This window comes from Elephas maximus, chromosome 8 (genome assembly GCF_024166365.1).
Source record: "Elephas maximus indicus isolate mEleMax1 chromosome 8, mEleMax1 primary haplotype, whole genome shotgun sequence".
Classification (NCBI taxonomy): domain Eukaryota; kingdom Metazoa; phylum Chordata; class Mammalia; order Proboscidea; family Elephantidae; genus Elephas; species Elephas maximus.
The window spans coordinates 52,692,516-52,710,843 of NC_064826.1; the positions used below are offsets into that span (position 1 = coordinate 52,692,516).

At 34.7% G+C, this 18,328-nt stretch overlaps 1 protein-coding gene across 3 annotated transcripts in view; it reads right to left on the reverse strand.

The window, feature by feature from the left end:
• Positions 1-18,328, reverse strand: part of PCLO (piccolo presynaptic cytomatrix protein) — a 427,248-nt gene that overhangs the window by 99,944 nt on the left and 308,976 nt on the right. For all 3 annotated transcript variants that reach the window (XM_049893053.1, XM_049893054.1, XM_049893055.1), the window contains exon 10: positions 13,636-13,761. In XM_049893053.1, the coding sequence (XP_049749010.1) occupies positions 13,636-13,761 (126 nt within the window). The remainder of the gene's footprint in view (positions 1-13,635; positions 13,762-18,328) is intronic.

Sequence of the window (18,328 nt, forward strand, 5' to 3'; positions counted from 1 at the left end):
GAAACACAGTCTTAATCAATAGAGACGTACTACAGATGATTCTCCCTTACGAACATTCCAAAGTGAGCTCTTAGCTATTGTTGGTTCTACTGAGATGCAACCACAAATGATAGGAATAAAAAAGATTTGAACTGCCACCTATAAAATCTTTCTAGATTTTATAAAATCTATAAAATCCTTTTAGATTTTATACCCTTGTCATTGCTCTGCCTATAATACAGAGACCCTTTTGGCTCACTCTTCATCTCCTTGGAGGCTTTATTCAATTTTTTCCCTTCTCAGAAAGGCCTTTTCTAACCACCCCATCTGAAATCAAAACCCTACTTCCTACTTGCCATATCCACCCTCCTTGCTGTGTTTTTCTCCTTAGCACCATTACCATCTGACATTTATAAACAGTTTTGTTGTTTTTTGTCTCACCTATTAGAATGTAAGGTTCATGATTTTTTCTCTGCTGTACCCAAAGGGTCAAGAAAAGAGATTGTTCTATATACCAAAAAAAAGAAAAAAAAAGTTGCTGTGGAGTCCATGCTGACTCATAGCAACCCTATAGGACAGTGTAGAACTGCCTCTTAGAGTTTCTGAAGAGCAGTTGGTGGAGTCGAACTGCCGACCCTTTGGTTAGCAGCCATAGAACTTAACCACTATGCATGTACTAAAAAAAATTTATTGAAAGAATGATGGCACTCAGCAAACTCAAAAGCTGTGAATGACAGTGACCAGGATCTTGAATAAGTAGAGAATAAAAGCAAAAAAAATCTTAAAAAATGTCGTTAGAGAAAATAAAGAGAATCTTATTTTCTTCCAGTACTCTCAGCATCACCTAGTTTATATTAGAAATGTTGTTAAGCTGAATTCGTTGAGTGCTGAAGTGAAAACCTGCATTCCTGTAGAATATTGTTTCTTCTTCAGCACTGATAACTTTGAAACACTGTTGTACTCTATAGTTATGTGGAACTATTAAAAAAATTTTTTTAATGTAATAAATGAAAGCTTGCAAAGATCAATTTTAGCCTCCGAACAGCGTTTTGCCCACAGGAGCCTGTTCTTAGAAATTGCCTAGAAGTAACCCGGGAATCTTTAGGGTGTGGGGAGGCAGAGCTCTAACATCCACTGAATCGTGGTATTGTTTCTAATGCATGCAGAATGAATCAATGCACCAGGTATTGCTCATCGAAACTAAAACACACATCATAACTTAAAAACACTCACACATTAAAGAAAAGAGGTTTCTTTCCTTAAGCGTATCCTTCTAGGTCTGACTTATATTTTTATTCATTCAAATTTTTCCTCCATAATGGATATCTTGAATCTGCTGCCTTCCTAGGATGTAAACACCATGAAAGCAAGGGAGAATGGTATCATCCTGTTTTTGTTAGCTGCTATACAGTCAGCCCCCAACTCACGGTGACCCCGTGTATAATGAGATCAGAATGTTGTGATCCATAGGATCTTCTTGGCTGATTTTCAGAAGTAGATCACCTGGCCTTTCTTCTCAGTCTCTCTTAGACTGGAAGCTCTGCTGAAACCTGTTCACCATCCTAGCAACACACAAACCTCCAGCGACAGATGGGTAGTGGCTGTGCTTGAGGTGCACTGGCTGGGAATCAAACTGGGCCTCCTGCATGGAAGGCTCGAATTCTACCTCTGAACCTGTATTATTCTAGGATATGCTTATACAGAGTAGTCATTCAACAAATGTTTTGAGCCATTTGCATTCTTCATTATTTATAGTGTTCCTAATATTCTTACCTCTACTCCTTTTCACAACAGTCTTCTCTCTGAACTCCGTGTTTATCACCTCCAACCACTTTTTCAGTATGTTACTACCTCACCTCAGTCAAGGAACTCATAGTGACCCTATGACAGAATTAGAACTGCTCCATTGGGTTTCTGAGGCTGTAAGTCTTTACAGGGGCAGACTGCCACATTTTTCTCCCTCAAGTGGCTGGTGGGTTCAAACTGCTGACCTTTTGGTTAGCAGCTGAGCTCTTTAACTACTGTGCCACCAGGACTCTTTCACATTAGTAGTTTCGTATAATTCTGCACTATATACCTGCACATGCTCTGCCCATTAGACCCTACATATCATGCAGGGGTGATTCTAGGTTTTGTAAGGCCAGAAGCTTATGCTATTTTAAGAAAAAATATACTACTATGAATACAATCAGATACGAAATGAATATTAAAGGAAGAAAAAAATCACAAAAAATTTCAAACGTTAAAAAGTTGATAAACCCCACAAACATCGTATATTTCTAAGCCCTTGCTGAAGTTTGTAAACAGTAGATTCAGCCACTGTGCTTCCAAAATAGCCATTTCAAATTCACAAAAAGAGGCAGACTTCCATGGCATGTTAATTAGACAAATCTAGATATTTAAGTACAGAAACAAATCATGTTCACCAAGAAGCAATATCACTTAAACATACATACATATATTGCTTTAGTTAACTGATAAAAGCAACACAATTAGGGTTTGGGGTATTGTACTGAAAAATACATGACAATTACTTAGTTTTCTTGATGTCCCTATTAGAAATATTATGACTCAATCACAACTCTTCCTCTGATGAATTTTAAAAGCAAGAGAAATGCCTTTCTTTGCCCTGGAAATACAGCTAATTACTGACATCCTTACGAGGTAGGTATATCACTGCATCCTAAAAATAATATATTACAACGTATTAGTCCAGGTAAGGAGCCTTGGTGGTGCAGTGGTTAAGCGCTTGGCTGCTAACCAAAAAGTGAACGGTTCAAACCCACCAGTGCCTCCATGGGAAAAAGATGTGGCAGTTGGCTTCTATAAAGATTTATAGCCTTGGAAACCCCATGGGGGAATTCTACTCTATCCTATAGGGGCACTAGGAGTCGGAATCTACTCAATGGCAACAGGTTTTGTTTATTAGTCCAGGTGCTAACAATTCGTTTTTTCATTCCCAGATGATAGTTTCCTAAATACTTATTAGAAGACCGTCGTGTCAATGTGAAATATAATCTTGGGTCATGTGTACCTAAAATACACCAGCTCTGGGAATTTTGAGAAATCTCATGACTGATCCGTACCTGGTGATGCCCCTGGAACAAGAACAAGGAAGCTCAGTCATGTGTGTAGTATGTTTCTTAATCTCCAACTTTGATCACTGCCATGCCATCTGTGACATACGTCAAAAAAGCATAAGCAGAAATAGAGACTTTCTTGCCTAGGAACAGTCTCCCTTACTCTGCATAGGAGTGTGTCCTTTCACAGCACTGGTGGAATTTGCTCTTCAGTCATAGACTTCTTCATGACAGGAATGCCAAGACCAACTTCTAAAATCAGAACCACCACTCCAAAAACAGCTAACCTCACCTTCACGCCAATCACGATTCTCAGCAATAAATCCAAAAGGATTTTCTTGTCAGGACCACCCTGTCAGCTAATCTTTGAGAAGAAGAGATAGCTAGCTGGGCCAATATCGCCTACACTGACCCAAAGGGGAACTGAGAAATTAAGAATATTTGTGAATTAGAATTCATGCCACAGGTACATTTCCTCATAGAATAGCCTAAAATATATGGAAGAACACTGATGTTTTTCTTCTTTCTTTACAGGCCTTATGGCCTGGAAGATGCTATCTTTCCACATAACGCTGGGTAAATCCACAAGCTAACACTGGATATGCTCAGTTTTAACTTTTTGCTGTCCTATTCTGTGTTCCCACTAATATATATAAAAGTTCTGGAAGCTATATTATAGATTTTAACACTATATCTGTATCTTAGTTCCATACAGCTTTCTTTCACAAATCTGATTAAATTATTAGTTATAATAATATAAACACAAGCTATTTTCAAAATATTTTATTGATTGGCCAACCTAGAAATCTACACTAACACTTGTTTTTGGTTCATTGGATAAAAGATGTTTAGTCCTTATGGATTCATTGTCTTCTTAAGAACATTGCCAAAAAATTTTAAATATAATTCATTTCATGATTGTGATGTGATATACAATAACAGGAAATACATTTATTTGGAGAATAAGTTCAAGAAATCAGTGATTAAATAAAGCTTAGAAACAATTAAATGAAAAAAAGGGTTAGATTTGGCCCATTGCATTTTGCAAACTTTTTTTTATTTGTGTTTCCTACTCTGCCTTTTCTGCAGACATAATATTGTTAATAAGCTTAACAATTGCTATGAACTAGTTTTGTCTTAATGTCCTTTACTGTATATTAATCTATCCTTCAATGCAATCACTATTAAATCTCAACAGAGTTTTTCATAAAAATTGACAAGCTAACTCTAATGCATATATGCAAGACCAGAGGGTTAAGAATTGTCCCAAGAGGATTATGAAGAAGAGCAATATGGTTGGATTCACCCACCATATGTCAGGACCTAAATACCTTACTAGAAACCCAAAAAGAAAGATACCATAAATAAAGTAAAGCTGTGATATTGGTCTAGGAATAAACAAATTGATTAAAAGTATAGAAAACAAAGCTCAGAAAGATATATACATGTATAAAAATAGATATATGACAGACGGGACATTGTAGATTAGTGGGAGTAAGAACAGGCTATTCAATAAATTGGGCGCAGATGATTGATTATCCATATTGGGGAAAAAACAAAACAAAAATAAGATTGAGAGCACAGGTACATTAAAAACAATGTGTACAAAGACTTCATATGAAAAGTAAGATTTTATAATTTTTAGAAGATAATATAAATTAACAATTTTAAAACTTCAGGACAAGAGGAATTTCCTAAAAAATATGCAACATTTACAAAACATAATGGAAGTGAAATGACAAATTTAGCTCTATTAAAATTTCAATATCTGTTAAAATTAAAAAAAAGAGGAAAAAGATCAGGCCAAGTCACAAAGGAGAAAAACTCATGAGCTAACAAGAATAATAAAATATGATCATCCTCAACATAAACCAGGAGAAGGAAAATAAAAACAAAAATGGGATACCATTGAATATTGATTTACTTGATGAATGTAAAAATAGTATAATACTTCGGACAGCAATTTGGAAAAACCAACTATAGTCCTTATGACCCCAAAATTTAACTTGTTTTATAGAAGAAGCTCTTGCATATATGCACAAGGGAAGTATTTAAAAATTTTTAATTATAGCATTTTTGAAATAGTAGAAAGCTGTTAATAACCTAAGTACCTAAGAAAATGTTTACATTGAATTATAGTAGCACATACCACCCCGTTGCCGTCGAGTCGATTCCAACTCACAGCAACCCTGTAGGACAGAGTAGAACTGCCCCCACAGGGTTTCCAAGAAGTGGCTGGTGGATTCGAACTGCTGACATTTTGGTTAGCAGCTGTAGCTCTTAGACATAATAATAGAATTCTACACAGTGGTTAAAATAAATGTACCATGTGACTGGGGGAAAAAAGTGGCAAAAAGACATATACAGCAAGATATTATTTATATACCATTTCAAAAACAAGCAAAATGAAACATTGTATAGTTTAGGAATACACAAATCTATGAAGATAAGCAAGGGAAAGTGTAACCCTAAATAAGTCTGGGAGTTTATTCTGGGCCAGTAAGAAAGGATACGAAGAGGAAAGGTGACTACAGGAGGCTGTATGATATTTATGAATATTTACTTCTTTGAAAAATATGAAATAAATATGTCAAAATGTGAAGACTTCACAAAACAGTATGGTAGGTTCATGGCTGTTTGTCATATTATTCTCTAATTTTTTTTTTCACACTAGAAAATTTGTAATGAAATTTAAGAATATTCATGAATTATGAAATTAATCAGGTCAGTGCCTGATTAGATGATAACTGCATAAATCAAATCACAAATGCTACAGTGCTCCCCTTCGCCAGCTCCCATCAGGGAAGACATGAAGAAAGACATTAGAAGTTGATCTGGGCATTGGAAGCAGCTAGGATGTTATTAAGTGTGGAGGGGGAAAGGTCGGGGTAGGCTGTGTTAACTCTTGTTAGGCAGATTTCCTGACCACGAAGGGGGAGGGGCCATACTAGGGAAAATCATGCCCATATTTACTGAATTAATAAACACCAAACCCTGACTTTCTGTAGCTATTCTATATTGGAGAAATTCAGCGACTCTTTCAGTAAAAACTTAGATGACTGGAAGCAAAACACATTCATAATTTAAGTGCAAATGAATCAGAAACAGATGTGCCAGGCAGCAAACACTTCCGCATAGACTTGTTATTTTGAGTTAAGATTTTGACTTCTAATTTAAAAATCTTCTGTTTTGTGCCCTTCACTCTCAACCACAGAGGAAACATCATGTTTTGAAGATTCTAGGCCACAGAAAAATCTTCCCACATTCAACCCATGTTGAGAAAGTTGTTACTGCATTTTCCACATTCTAGGGGTTTTTCTACATCAGCAATAATCATCAACAAAAATAGTCTCCTACAAGAGATCAAAATTTAAACCAAAGAAACACTTAGGGGGAAAAAAATCTACAGTAATTTTATGTAGATTTATGAGCAGTTAAACACAAAGCTATCAGACTATGTGCCCAGAAGTCCTTTCCATTTTAAGCACTTTTTTCTGCAAAATTAATCAAAAGCTATATTACCAAATACTGATGCTGTTTTAAATGTATATTGTTCTTTAAAAATAATAGTGTGACTACATGGATCATTTTATTTCCTTCACCCTGTGAGAAGTGAGGTAAATATGTGCCTAACTTTAGTAATTCAAAATGAATTCTTTATCACTCTTTTCTACATATTGCCCAAACCCTTGTTTTATTAGGCACTCTGCAAGGCACTGGGTGTGAAGGAAAAAAGAACTCACAGGCTAGAAAGAGCCATTTAAAAGGAATAAGGGAATACATGTAGTCCCTGGTTTACAATGTATTTGAGTTACACTGAATCTCACTTGCAAACTTTTTTTTTTTTTTTTGTACATCTTTAGTAATATGTACTACATACAGTGGACACTATCAGTGAAGTTTGATCTTCAACCTACTAACCAAAAATACTGATCAATTATATAGACGTTCTGATGCTCACGAGCTGAATGCTCTTTTGAAAGTACTTGCTTGTTTTAATTTAATGCTAAATTAAAAAAAAATAATAATACCCAGTATATTTTATTAGTGACTGCTCTGGTTATTAGTAAGCAAAAAAAAATTTATTCATTTTTTAAAATAAAACTTTCTGTGCAAGGCTGTCTATCTTGATAAATAAATGCTGTGTTTCAGAACTCCAAGAATTAGCAATAATTATTATTGCATAGTCATTAGATTATTACTTTTTCTAAAAACACACTTAATTTTAGCTTGTGCGCCATCTCCTTAAAAAAAAAAAAAATGCAGCTAAAGAGAATTCCATTAATCAAAAGTTCCTGAATCAATCTTTTAGTTTTATAACAATCTACAACAATTATCTGAAAGACCTCAGGCAATCAGGTACTTGAACGAACCCAAACTTAGAAAACTGGAATGTTATTTCCCAGTAACATTCAGGAAACATTCTTGAACAACTACTGTAGGTAGAATGATCTTTTAGTATTATTTTTCCATTTAATTGCATAAGATTAGTCTTTGTATTATTGAAAAATGAAGACAAAAGATCTGGGGAATTTAACTGCAAATCTAATTATGTTTCTGAAGTACTGCTTCTTGCTATTTGCTTTAGGATTAAAATTTAACAATTTTTAGATCAAGAGTGTCAGGGCTGTGAAATACTCACCAAAGTTGGGGTTTTAAATGGTGTATAATATTTTTTCTCATAGGGGTCTTTGGCATTGGTATTTCTCTTGAACTAACTTGAGCATCTAAAAGTACACTAGAATATGATATGGACTTTGAAAGTATGTTTACAATTTGCTGCTTCAACTTTAAATCTTTATCCTTAGATAAATGAGTACAAACTTTATTTATTTTACAATATAAATATAATATAAATACCTTAACTAATGGTCTCAAAAAATTAGATGTTTCCTACATAATAAACTTTCTTTTCCATAGACTAATGTACTTGGTGGAACCTTCACAATATCTTTAATATTTTAGGAAGGTTTGGATTCACAACCTATTTAGTCATTAAAAATAGTACTCCCTTTATATATCCTCAAATTAGTACCCCAGCCATCCACAAATGGGAAGTCTGTAATATGATTATCGATACTTCATGACAATCAGAGCCTTTGTGTTTGTTATCTGATAAGGCCCAACTCGGGTGGGAAGAGTGGGGAAGGGAAGAAACTTCAAAACTCACAAGGGTTAATTGTTTTCGAATAACAACTTTTTGTAGAGAACCAAAAATATGGAACTCCAGAAATATTTTTTAAATGTATAATTCCCTGTTAGCTTTTTAAAACCATTCTTCTACAGCAATCATTGTACTTAATTAAAAAAAACGAAAAACATTATCTTTAAAAATATGTATATGTACCACATGGGTTTTCTTCATGACACACACACAAAAAAAAATCAGCCTTGCTATATGGCTATAAACTTATATTAGCTTCCCTACATTATGAACTATCTCACCTTAACTACTGTATTGCACCTTGGGAAGATGAAGCATATCAGCCATATATAAATAAACAGAAAATATAAACTGCAAATACATTTGAGATTTTATGTATTTTTAATTTCATGACCTAAATTTTTAAATACATACAAAGAAAATGACACAATGACCTCTGTCTTAGTTATCTAGTGCTGCTGTAACAGAAATACAAGCAGTAGGTGGCTTTAACAAACAGAAATTTACTTTCTCACAGTTTAGGAGGTGAGAAGGCTGAATTCTGGGTGCCAGCTCTAAAGGAAGGCTTTCTCTCTCAGCTCTGGAGGAAGGTCCCTGTCTCTTTGACCTTCTGCTCCTGGGCAATCTTCACGTGGCATCTCTCCTCCCCATCTCTGCTTCCTTGTTTAATCTCTTTTATATCTCAAAAGAGATTTATTCAAGATACACCCTACACTAATACCACCTCATTAACATAACAGACTACTCATTCCCAAGTGGGATTATAACCACAGCACAGAGGTTAGGATTTACAACACAAAATTCTAGAGGACATAGTTCAATCCTAACAACCTTCCTTACATACTTACTATGTAGCTTCACCATTACCAACATTCTTAACGTGTATGATTCTAGCTAAAAATTTAAAACCATATAGAATTAACTTATAAGACACAAAGAATGCGGATAGAAATTTCTCATTAATCATGGTGGATGTATATCTGAGAGTAATCTCCTGTTACAGAGGAAATAATTTGAAAAAGATAAAAATAATGAAATAATTTTAAGTTGATAAATCTGTTGACTCTTTAGCATATTTAAAAGCACTCTAGCTCTACCCAAATCAACACAATCACAGTTATTCTTACTGAATGTGACAAAAGTGTTAAAATGTCAGACCCACAATTCACTTATTGCAGAAATAAATTTAGAAAAGATCCAGTCAAGCTGCTTCTAAATAGCAGCTTTGTAGTTTGGAGTGGAAGAAAGTATAGTCCAAAAATTCTATAACCAAACAACTTGACAGTCATGTTTTAAGTCAAATGAAACACATTTTTTAATTCATAAGGGCTCATTTTAAATACTTCTTATACTCAGAAATACGTAAAGAAAAGGCATACCTGGATGAGATAAATTCTTAAGTCTATATAAAATTCATTATACATGTGGAGGAATTCAATTATATATATATACACATTTATATAGATATATAACCAAAAAACCCAAACCCACTGCCGTTTAGCTGATTCCGACTCATAGCGACCCTACAGGACAGAGTACAACTGCCCTTTAGGGTTTCCAAGGAGCAGCTGGTGGATTCGAACTGCCGACCTGCTGGTTAATAGCCGAGCCCTTAACCACCACGCCACCAGGGCTCCATACAGATATATATTTATTTATATATATCCATGTACATATACGGAACCCTGGTGGCACAGTGGTTAAGAGCTTGGCTGCTAACCAAAAGTTCGGCAGCTCGAATCCACCAGCCAGACTTTGGAAACCCTATGGGGCCGTTCTCTTCTTTCCTATAGGGTAGTTATGAGTGAGAATCTACTTGATGGCAATGAGTTTGGTAATCAGTATGTACATGTACATATGATTCTCCCTAGGAATTACATATAAACTATGAGGAATTAATCATCTTTAGTTTCTTGAATAAATAAATAAAATAAACCAATGATCATGAAATAAAACACACACACACACACACAAAAAACACAAACAAAAAAATTAAAACAATTCTCTAGTGGTAAATCATTCTAAATATTGTATTATTATAAGGATGCCTCACATCAGGCATAAAAATCACCATTGTGTCTAGATCAATAAACTGCTTCGGCGTTTGATAATCTGTTAGGGGGTGAGGGTGAGGGCCTTAAGGATATTATGTATAACTTAAGCATACAACTATAGACAATAACAAAAACAATTATATAAAGTAACAGAAAATTTACTGGTCTAAACTTGATGAATGCCTGTCCATATCTATGTGGACCAATGGTCTTCTAGTCAGTTCAACTTTGTACATAAAACGAATGAACTTTTATCTTTCAGACAGGCACAGAACATTGCCTTTCTGTGGTAAAGGTACTACCTTTACAGGTGGAAGAAAGGATATGTTTTATCAAATATCATGTTATTCCCCTAAAAGTTTAATGTTTCAAAAACAGTATTTAAATGTGGACAGTAAAATACAGCATCTTGAATCTAACAGAAATACTATAAAGTGTTTTTAGCAAAGAACGATGTTGCATAAGTAATAAAACAAACCTAGAAATCATACATAACCAATCACGGGTGTGAGTTATACAAGAAAGACAACACTAAACTCCATCTACAGGATTCAAGTTCATAGGAAGGCCTATCTTGGCCTTTGGCAAAACTTTGGGAGAATGAATAAATAAAATTAATAAAAATGAAGTTATAAATCATATGTATGTAGTTTTTCAATGATTTCTCACTTAAATCTGTTAGGTAAATTGCAAAATTTCTAGTTCCAAAATAGGATAAAAGGACTTCAGAGGCAGTTTTAGAGTTTCTAAAATGATATATGTAATTTTAAGTTCACTTCAATTTTCCCTCTTGAATGAATTACATCTGTTATTTTATTTAAACTTATGAACTTAGAAAAGGCCACATGGTTTCCAAGTGAAAGTATATAATCTCATCACAATTTACTTCACTGAAATTGCCTTTAGTGTCATCCTCATTTGTAACATTTGCCGATTTTCTGGGTGAAGTATAAAATCTTATTTATATAATTTTCAAGTACCTTTTTCAGACGATATCAGGCAAAGGTAGTACAGCAATTTTTATTTTAAAACAAAAACAGCGTTTCGGTTTCCTACTGGAGAACACTATGTGAAAATGATCAAATCACCTCCTTCCTTAAAAGTGGGTCTCAAATCATGTAGCTTAACTAGAATACAACACCAAAAGAGTAACATTGGGCATGACAGGATTATAGCCACAGGACAATCATACAGGCCTGCTCATAATTGTTATTTCTTGATCTATATAGTCTTTTTCTTCATTTAGCTATCTGGCTAGCTCTCTTAACTTTCCTTGTTTTATTGATGCCAGAAGTATATTTTTAATAAGATGCTTTTAGTTATGAAGTTAGTGGTGTGATAGTGAACCAGCATTCTAAACACCAAGCAACTAAACAAAATAGACCTGATTTGTAGTATTTGCCTATTTCCATGGTGTAAATACTCCTACCATGGATGACTTAAGCTATCAATGTGACGTCACAGAATGTGGGCTTGAGAAGAGATACACACTGGATACCAAAGTGAGCTGGAGAAAGCTGGCTCCAACATACCACTGTAAGAAATAAATTCTGCTTCAAGTTTGTGCTCATTCTAATAGTTTTTAAAAATGTTCAGGGACTTTTTGGTAGGACCCAACAATTTAATTTAAGAAAATGACAGCAAGTCACTTTAGCATAATTAACATTTTAAGTGACAACAGGCAAAATTTTATTAAACTATGAAATGACAGAAAATTTTTCCAAATAAATGTTTATTTTAGGATTAAAGAAAAGATAAGTTGCAGGTACTTTATGATAAACAATAATCATTATAAATAGTATCACCAAAAGCTTGGAAACTGCATTTATGTTAGAGAGTTTGGAGAATGTGAATGACCATATTATCTTATTGGCAATTGAAAATTAGCATTACATATTATGAGAATCTAGCTGGAATGTTTTCTGAAAGAATATGATGAAGCATGTATTTTATGGCCCATTAGCTTGCTATATCTGTAAAGTTCATGATTATGTGAAAATTCTTTTGGTGTAATAAGGTAATAGTAGTATCTAAAAGTTGAAGAAAAGCATTCCAAAACTAAGGCCCTTGACATGACCAAAACTTTTGGCTAAGGACTAGGACAACTTGTCCTAAGTGACTGACTATATTTTATATTTTTAAATGCAGTCTGTCATCTCTGTAAAATTTTCCACTGTACCTTTGACCTAGAAATCAGTAATTCTACAGAAAAATGCAGCTTGTCTATCCTGTTCTGCTGAAGGACAAACTTGTGGTTAGAAATGGCCAATGTTAAGAAGATTTGTGCAGTTATTAGACATGATGTTAAACATGGGACTATAGTTGCTAAGCCAAATTACCCCTAGATGCCTCTAAAAATGTTATTATTATTATTATTTTTGACCCCCTTTACAATGTTCTGTACTTACAGATAACTATATTTTAAACTGTTCTGGGAAACTCATGGTCAGCCAAATTCTATAATCTGGAGCCACCCTTGCAAAGGAGCTCAACCTCTGTAAGGGTGGTTAACTAAGACCCTTCCACCTGCAACTTTGTAAATGTTAACCAATCGGAAGTACTCCAGCTGTACCGTCCTTGTTTGAGGTTTTTGCCTTTATTAGCCTCTGTAACACTGTACCCACCCCCCTCCACCAGCGCTTCATTGGATTTCTCCCAGCATTGTGTTTCCCATTTTGTAAAACGTTCTTTTGTCATAAAAAAAAATTTTAATTTTAAAGAGACTTGTAATTCTTTCTCTAAGACAAAGAAGAAGGATAACATGTAGCATAGGGGTTGGCAAACTTTTTCTGTAAAGGGCCAAAAAGTAAACATTTCAGTCATTGCTGACCATACAGTCTATTTTGTGAACTAAACTGTGCTCTTGGAGTGGATTAGCAGCCATTTTCAATATGGAGTGTGGCTATGTCACAATAAAACACAAGTGGTGGCCATGTTTGGTCTGCAGGCCATACAAAGTTGGCTGATCTTAGCATGTACTAAATCATCTTTTGATATTTTTGGGATTCTGATTTCAATATGGTTTGTCTCAGTATCTACGAAACATTAATGACCAGATAGCCAAATTTTTTTTTATAAAATTGCCCCAGTCAGAAAAAATTCTAGAATAATTAATGTTTTTTAAACAAGATTGTTCCATAGCTAACCAGCTGCCAAAAAGGACAATGCAATTGATAGTAAAATGAGTATAACAGTATACATATCTTCTTTTATCTTACTATATCAAAATTTCACAATCAACCCTAAGGAGCGAGGTTTATCCTAGAGAGTAAAGGAAGAGAAAATCTGCATATTAAATTAAAATATATTTAATATGAGTACATTCATTTTAATTTACTCTTAAATGCCTTTTTCTTACCTTCCGTAAGCTTCCCTGTCTGTTCTGCCATCCCCCCAGGAAGAATTTTGGCAATGTAGGCTCCGATTTCTCCGCTATGTCCAGGAATTTCCTTACCACCCACAATTCTAATTCCTAATCCATTTCCTGTATTAAAAAAAAAAAAATTGCAAATTGTTAGTAGTAATCTAACACAGGACAAGAGTTACCACAAGTTAGAAGGTACATAATAAAGAAGTTTCATGTTGGCTTCTGGTAAACATAATATGGATCTTGAACTGGATACCAATAAGAAGAGTACATTGTTTTGAGTTCAATTATAGTTAATATGTTATAGGAATTCCTGAGATCTTGGTAGGATCTACAAGGACTAACCTAATATTAACAAATTAATTTTGAATAACCTTTTCAGCCACATACTAAGGCCTTGTCAACTTTTGACCACTATTTGATGAAAATGTTTAAGGATGTTCCTTGTGTAAGAAACTCAAGAGCAAGCAATTCACTTACAAAACTGAGGAACACTCTATTTTATAGAAGCACAGTAATGCTATCGTAATTGAGAAGACACAACCCAAATATAGAAATGATCACAATCAATAAAGTATAAACATAATCACAACTTATTACTGACATGACAGTCTTAATTATTAACTAAGAACATTGCACTTACTACAAAGCACAATAAAATCATTCTTGAGTGATAACCAAGTTTGTTAACTGTTCCTTACTACACAGAACAAGTTTTTCTTTAATTAGCTAAATGAAATATAGATTGAGAATTACAAACCTAAATACAAACTAGTGGTACTTAAGTTTTTATTTTATAAAATTGTTATTGTTAGGTGCTGTGGAGTTGGTTCTGACTCATAGTGACCCCATATACAATAGAGCAAAACATTGCCCAGCTATGGGCCATCCTTATAATCATTGTTACGTTTGACCATTGTTGAAGCCACTGTGTCAATCCATCTCACTCACGGTCTTTCTTTTTGTCACTGGCCCTCCACGTTACCAAGCATGATGTCCTTCTCCACAGACTAGGCTCTCCTGATAACATGTACAAGGAGGCTGAGTCAAAGTCTTGCCATCTTCACTTCTAAGGAGCTTTCTGGCTGTACATCTTCCAAGACAGATTTGTTCGTTCTTATGGCAGTTAATGGCATAGTCAATATTCTTTGCTAACACATAATTTAAATGCATCAATTCTCCTTTGGTCTTCCTTATTCATTGTCCAGCTTTCGCATGCATATGAAGTGATTGAAAAGGCCATAGCTTGAGTTAGGTGCACCTCAGTCCTCAAAGTGACATCTTTGCCCTTTAACACTTGAAAGAGGTCTTTTGCAGCAGATTTGCCCTAAATGCAACAGGTTGTTTGATTGCGTGACTGCTGCTTCCATGGGTGTTGATTATTCAACTAATTAAAATAAAATCCTTGACAACTTCAATTTTTTCTCTGTTTGTCATGATGTTTCTTACTGGTTCAGTTGTGAGGATTTTTATGTTGAGTTGTAATTGATACTGAAGGCTGTAATCTTTGATCTTCATCAGTAAGTGCTTCAAGTCCTCTTCACTTTCAGCAAGCAAGGTTGTGTCATCTGCATATTGCAGGTTGTTAATCAGTCCTTCTCCAATCCTGATGCCATACTCATCTTCATATAGTGCAACTTCTCAGATTATGTGCTCAGTATACAGATTGAGTAAGTATGGTGAAAAGACACAACCCTGACACATACCTTTTTTGATTTTAAACCACACGGTATCCCTGTCTTTGTTATCTAGTGTTGCTATAATAGAAATATCACAAGTGCATGACTTTAACAAACCGAAATTTATTTTCTCACAGTTAGGAGGCTAGAAGACTGAAATCAGGGCAGTGGCCCTAGGGGAAGGCTTTCTCTCTCTGTAGGCTCTAGGAGAAGGTCTTTGTCTCTTCAGCTTCTGTTCTTTGGCTCCTTGGTGATCTTCATGTGGCATGGCACCTTTCTCCCAATTCTGCTTACTAAATCTGCTCCTTTTATACCTCAAAAGAGAATGACTTAAAACACACCCTTTACTAACACTGCCTCATTAACATAACAAAGAAAAACCATTCCCAAATGGTATTACAGCCACAGGTATGGAGATTAGGATTTATAATACATATTTTTTAGGGGGCACAATTCAATTCATAACAATACCCTTGTTCTGTTAGACTGACTGCCTCTTGGTCTATGTACAGGTTCCATATGAACACAATTAAGTATTCCTAAATTCCGATTCTTCACAATGTAAGTGATAATTTGTTATGACCCACAAAGTCAAATGCCTTTGTGTAGTCAACAAAACACAGTGAAAACCTCATGGATGGTAGCAGAACATTCTCTGATATAGTGCTGGAGGATGAACCTCTCACGTTGAAAGCCACTCACAACATAACTGGGGAAGAGCTGCCTCCTCAAAGTGGAGTCAACCTTAATGATTGTGGATGGAGTAAAGCTTTCCGGACCTTCTTCTGTTGATGCGGCATGACTCAGAAGGAGAAGAAACAGCTGCAAACATCCATTAGTAATCGGAACTTGTTGTTACAAATATCAATGGTATTTTACAATGAAAATGCTAAAGAAAGCTGAACTACCTTCAAAAAGACAAAATTATCTTTTAAAATTAGAATAATTGAAGCACCATTTTCAGCTCTTTCCCTTTAGTCACCATCTACAAAATTCAAACATTCAACAACCAGTAACACGGAGTTTTAACCCTTCTGTCATTTATCAATAAAGGACATATTTTGGTAACACTTCACTTCTTCTTTCTAGTTGATATGCTTCCAAATGAATTTTCTCCCTTCCTCCCTCCCTCCCCCTCTTCCTTCCTTCCCTTCTTTCTTCTTTCCTTCCCTTCTTTCTTCCTTCTTCTTTCCTTCCCTTCTTTCTTCCTTCTTCCCTCCTTCCCTTCTTTCTTAAGTTTCCCTCTTCTCTCCCTCTCCTTCCCCACTTCCAATCCCTCTCTCTCTGCTTTTTGACCAGGGTAAGTGTTCTGAAAGTTTAGTCTCAAAAACAAAAACCAATTAATTATATGCTTAATCATCATGCTGATGTTATTTGTTCATAGTTAACCAGAAGACTTGCTCACCTTGGCCTACCTTTGGAGGTTTTCTGTCATAGTTTCTTGACCCAGCATTACTGTTATTAACAGAGATTAATTTATGACATAAATTGAACATAACCAGATGAATGTGGAGCATTATCTAGCACATGACTTTGTAAGTCCTCAACTAAATCTTAGTGGAAATAGTTGAATTCTTAGACATTACCCTTTAATGAATCAACAGAACCAATTCTACTTAGTAAGGTATCAGAAACACGTGAATAAATGTAGCAGGTGAAATTTTATTAGCACCTCTTCAATCGTCAGGGCCTACTTAACAGTTTAGCCTAATTTTTTGTGTATGGAGAACATTTTGAAATTTACAAAATGAGGATTTTAAAATAGTTTGCTATAAATAAAGGGCTATTCCCTGAAATTTTTGGGTAAAAATTTTAGATTTTTAACCAAAGATTTGTTATCCCTTTCCAAGTTTGACTCATGTGTAATTTCATGTAAACTCACAGAAATAATAAATTTGGTTGGTAATTTCTGGTGTGGCTCTTTTATATCAATTTTAAAACATGGTCAGTCTGAGATCCCACAAGGTGCTTCACATGATTTCCTTAGTATGAAGAGGCAGGTTTGAGACTAAATCTAAATGCCAAAATTTCTCATATAACATATTTTGTGCTAGAGTATAGCAGATAACCCAGGACATTGGCATTACATATTTCTCTCCAAGTTTAAAAATTAGAATATAAACATGGCCCAGAAAGATAACTTTAACACCATATAATTTTAATTTTAATACTACATGATATGGTCCAGACATATCCTTAGACTTATGATTGTTATACTTTGTAAAGGCTGGCAACAGGGGTATAGAATTTCCAAATCTATTAACTAGAATAATTGATGTTTTTAAATGTGGTTATTTTTCATTTTGTTGATGAAAATGTCTTCAGGGTTAAATAGTTGGGTCCTTAGTACCATTTGACTTTATTGACAGAGGACATTCTAAAACCCTGTGATAAAGGATAAGTAGTTAGAAACCATACTTCTATTTATCTTAATAAAGTAGCATAGACAAGATAATTCATGTTGAAAAATATAGTTTCATGCTAGTAAGTTCAGTACTCAAAATACTGTTAAAATATATCTTAAAACCTCAGTATAATTGGTTTTTTTTTATAATACTTAGTCATGACATTATTATGAGAAATGAGATTATACACATAGAAAACTCTCCTCATGTGTAGAAAATTCTCCGAAATGCTTTTCCTCTTGTTGACTCTGCGTGATTGCTACTGTTATTTTTCATGTATACATTAAGTTACATAAAACCAGTTGCCATTGAGTTGATTCTGACTCATGGCCCCTCATGTGTGGCAGAATAGAACTGTGCTCCATAGAGTTTTCAATGGCTGATTTTTTGAAAGTAGAACACCAGGCTTTTCTTCTGAGGTGCCTCTTGGTGGACTCGAACCACCAACCTTTCATTTAGCAGCCAAATGTGTTAACTGTTTACAGCACCCAGGCACTTGCAGAGTTACACAGAATTGTTAAAAATTTGTGAAACAATAACATGGTAGAAAATAAGAATACCCAGGAAGGAAAACATTTCTAATTTGTTTTACAGTAGTTG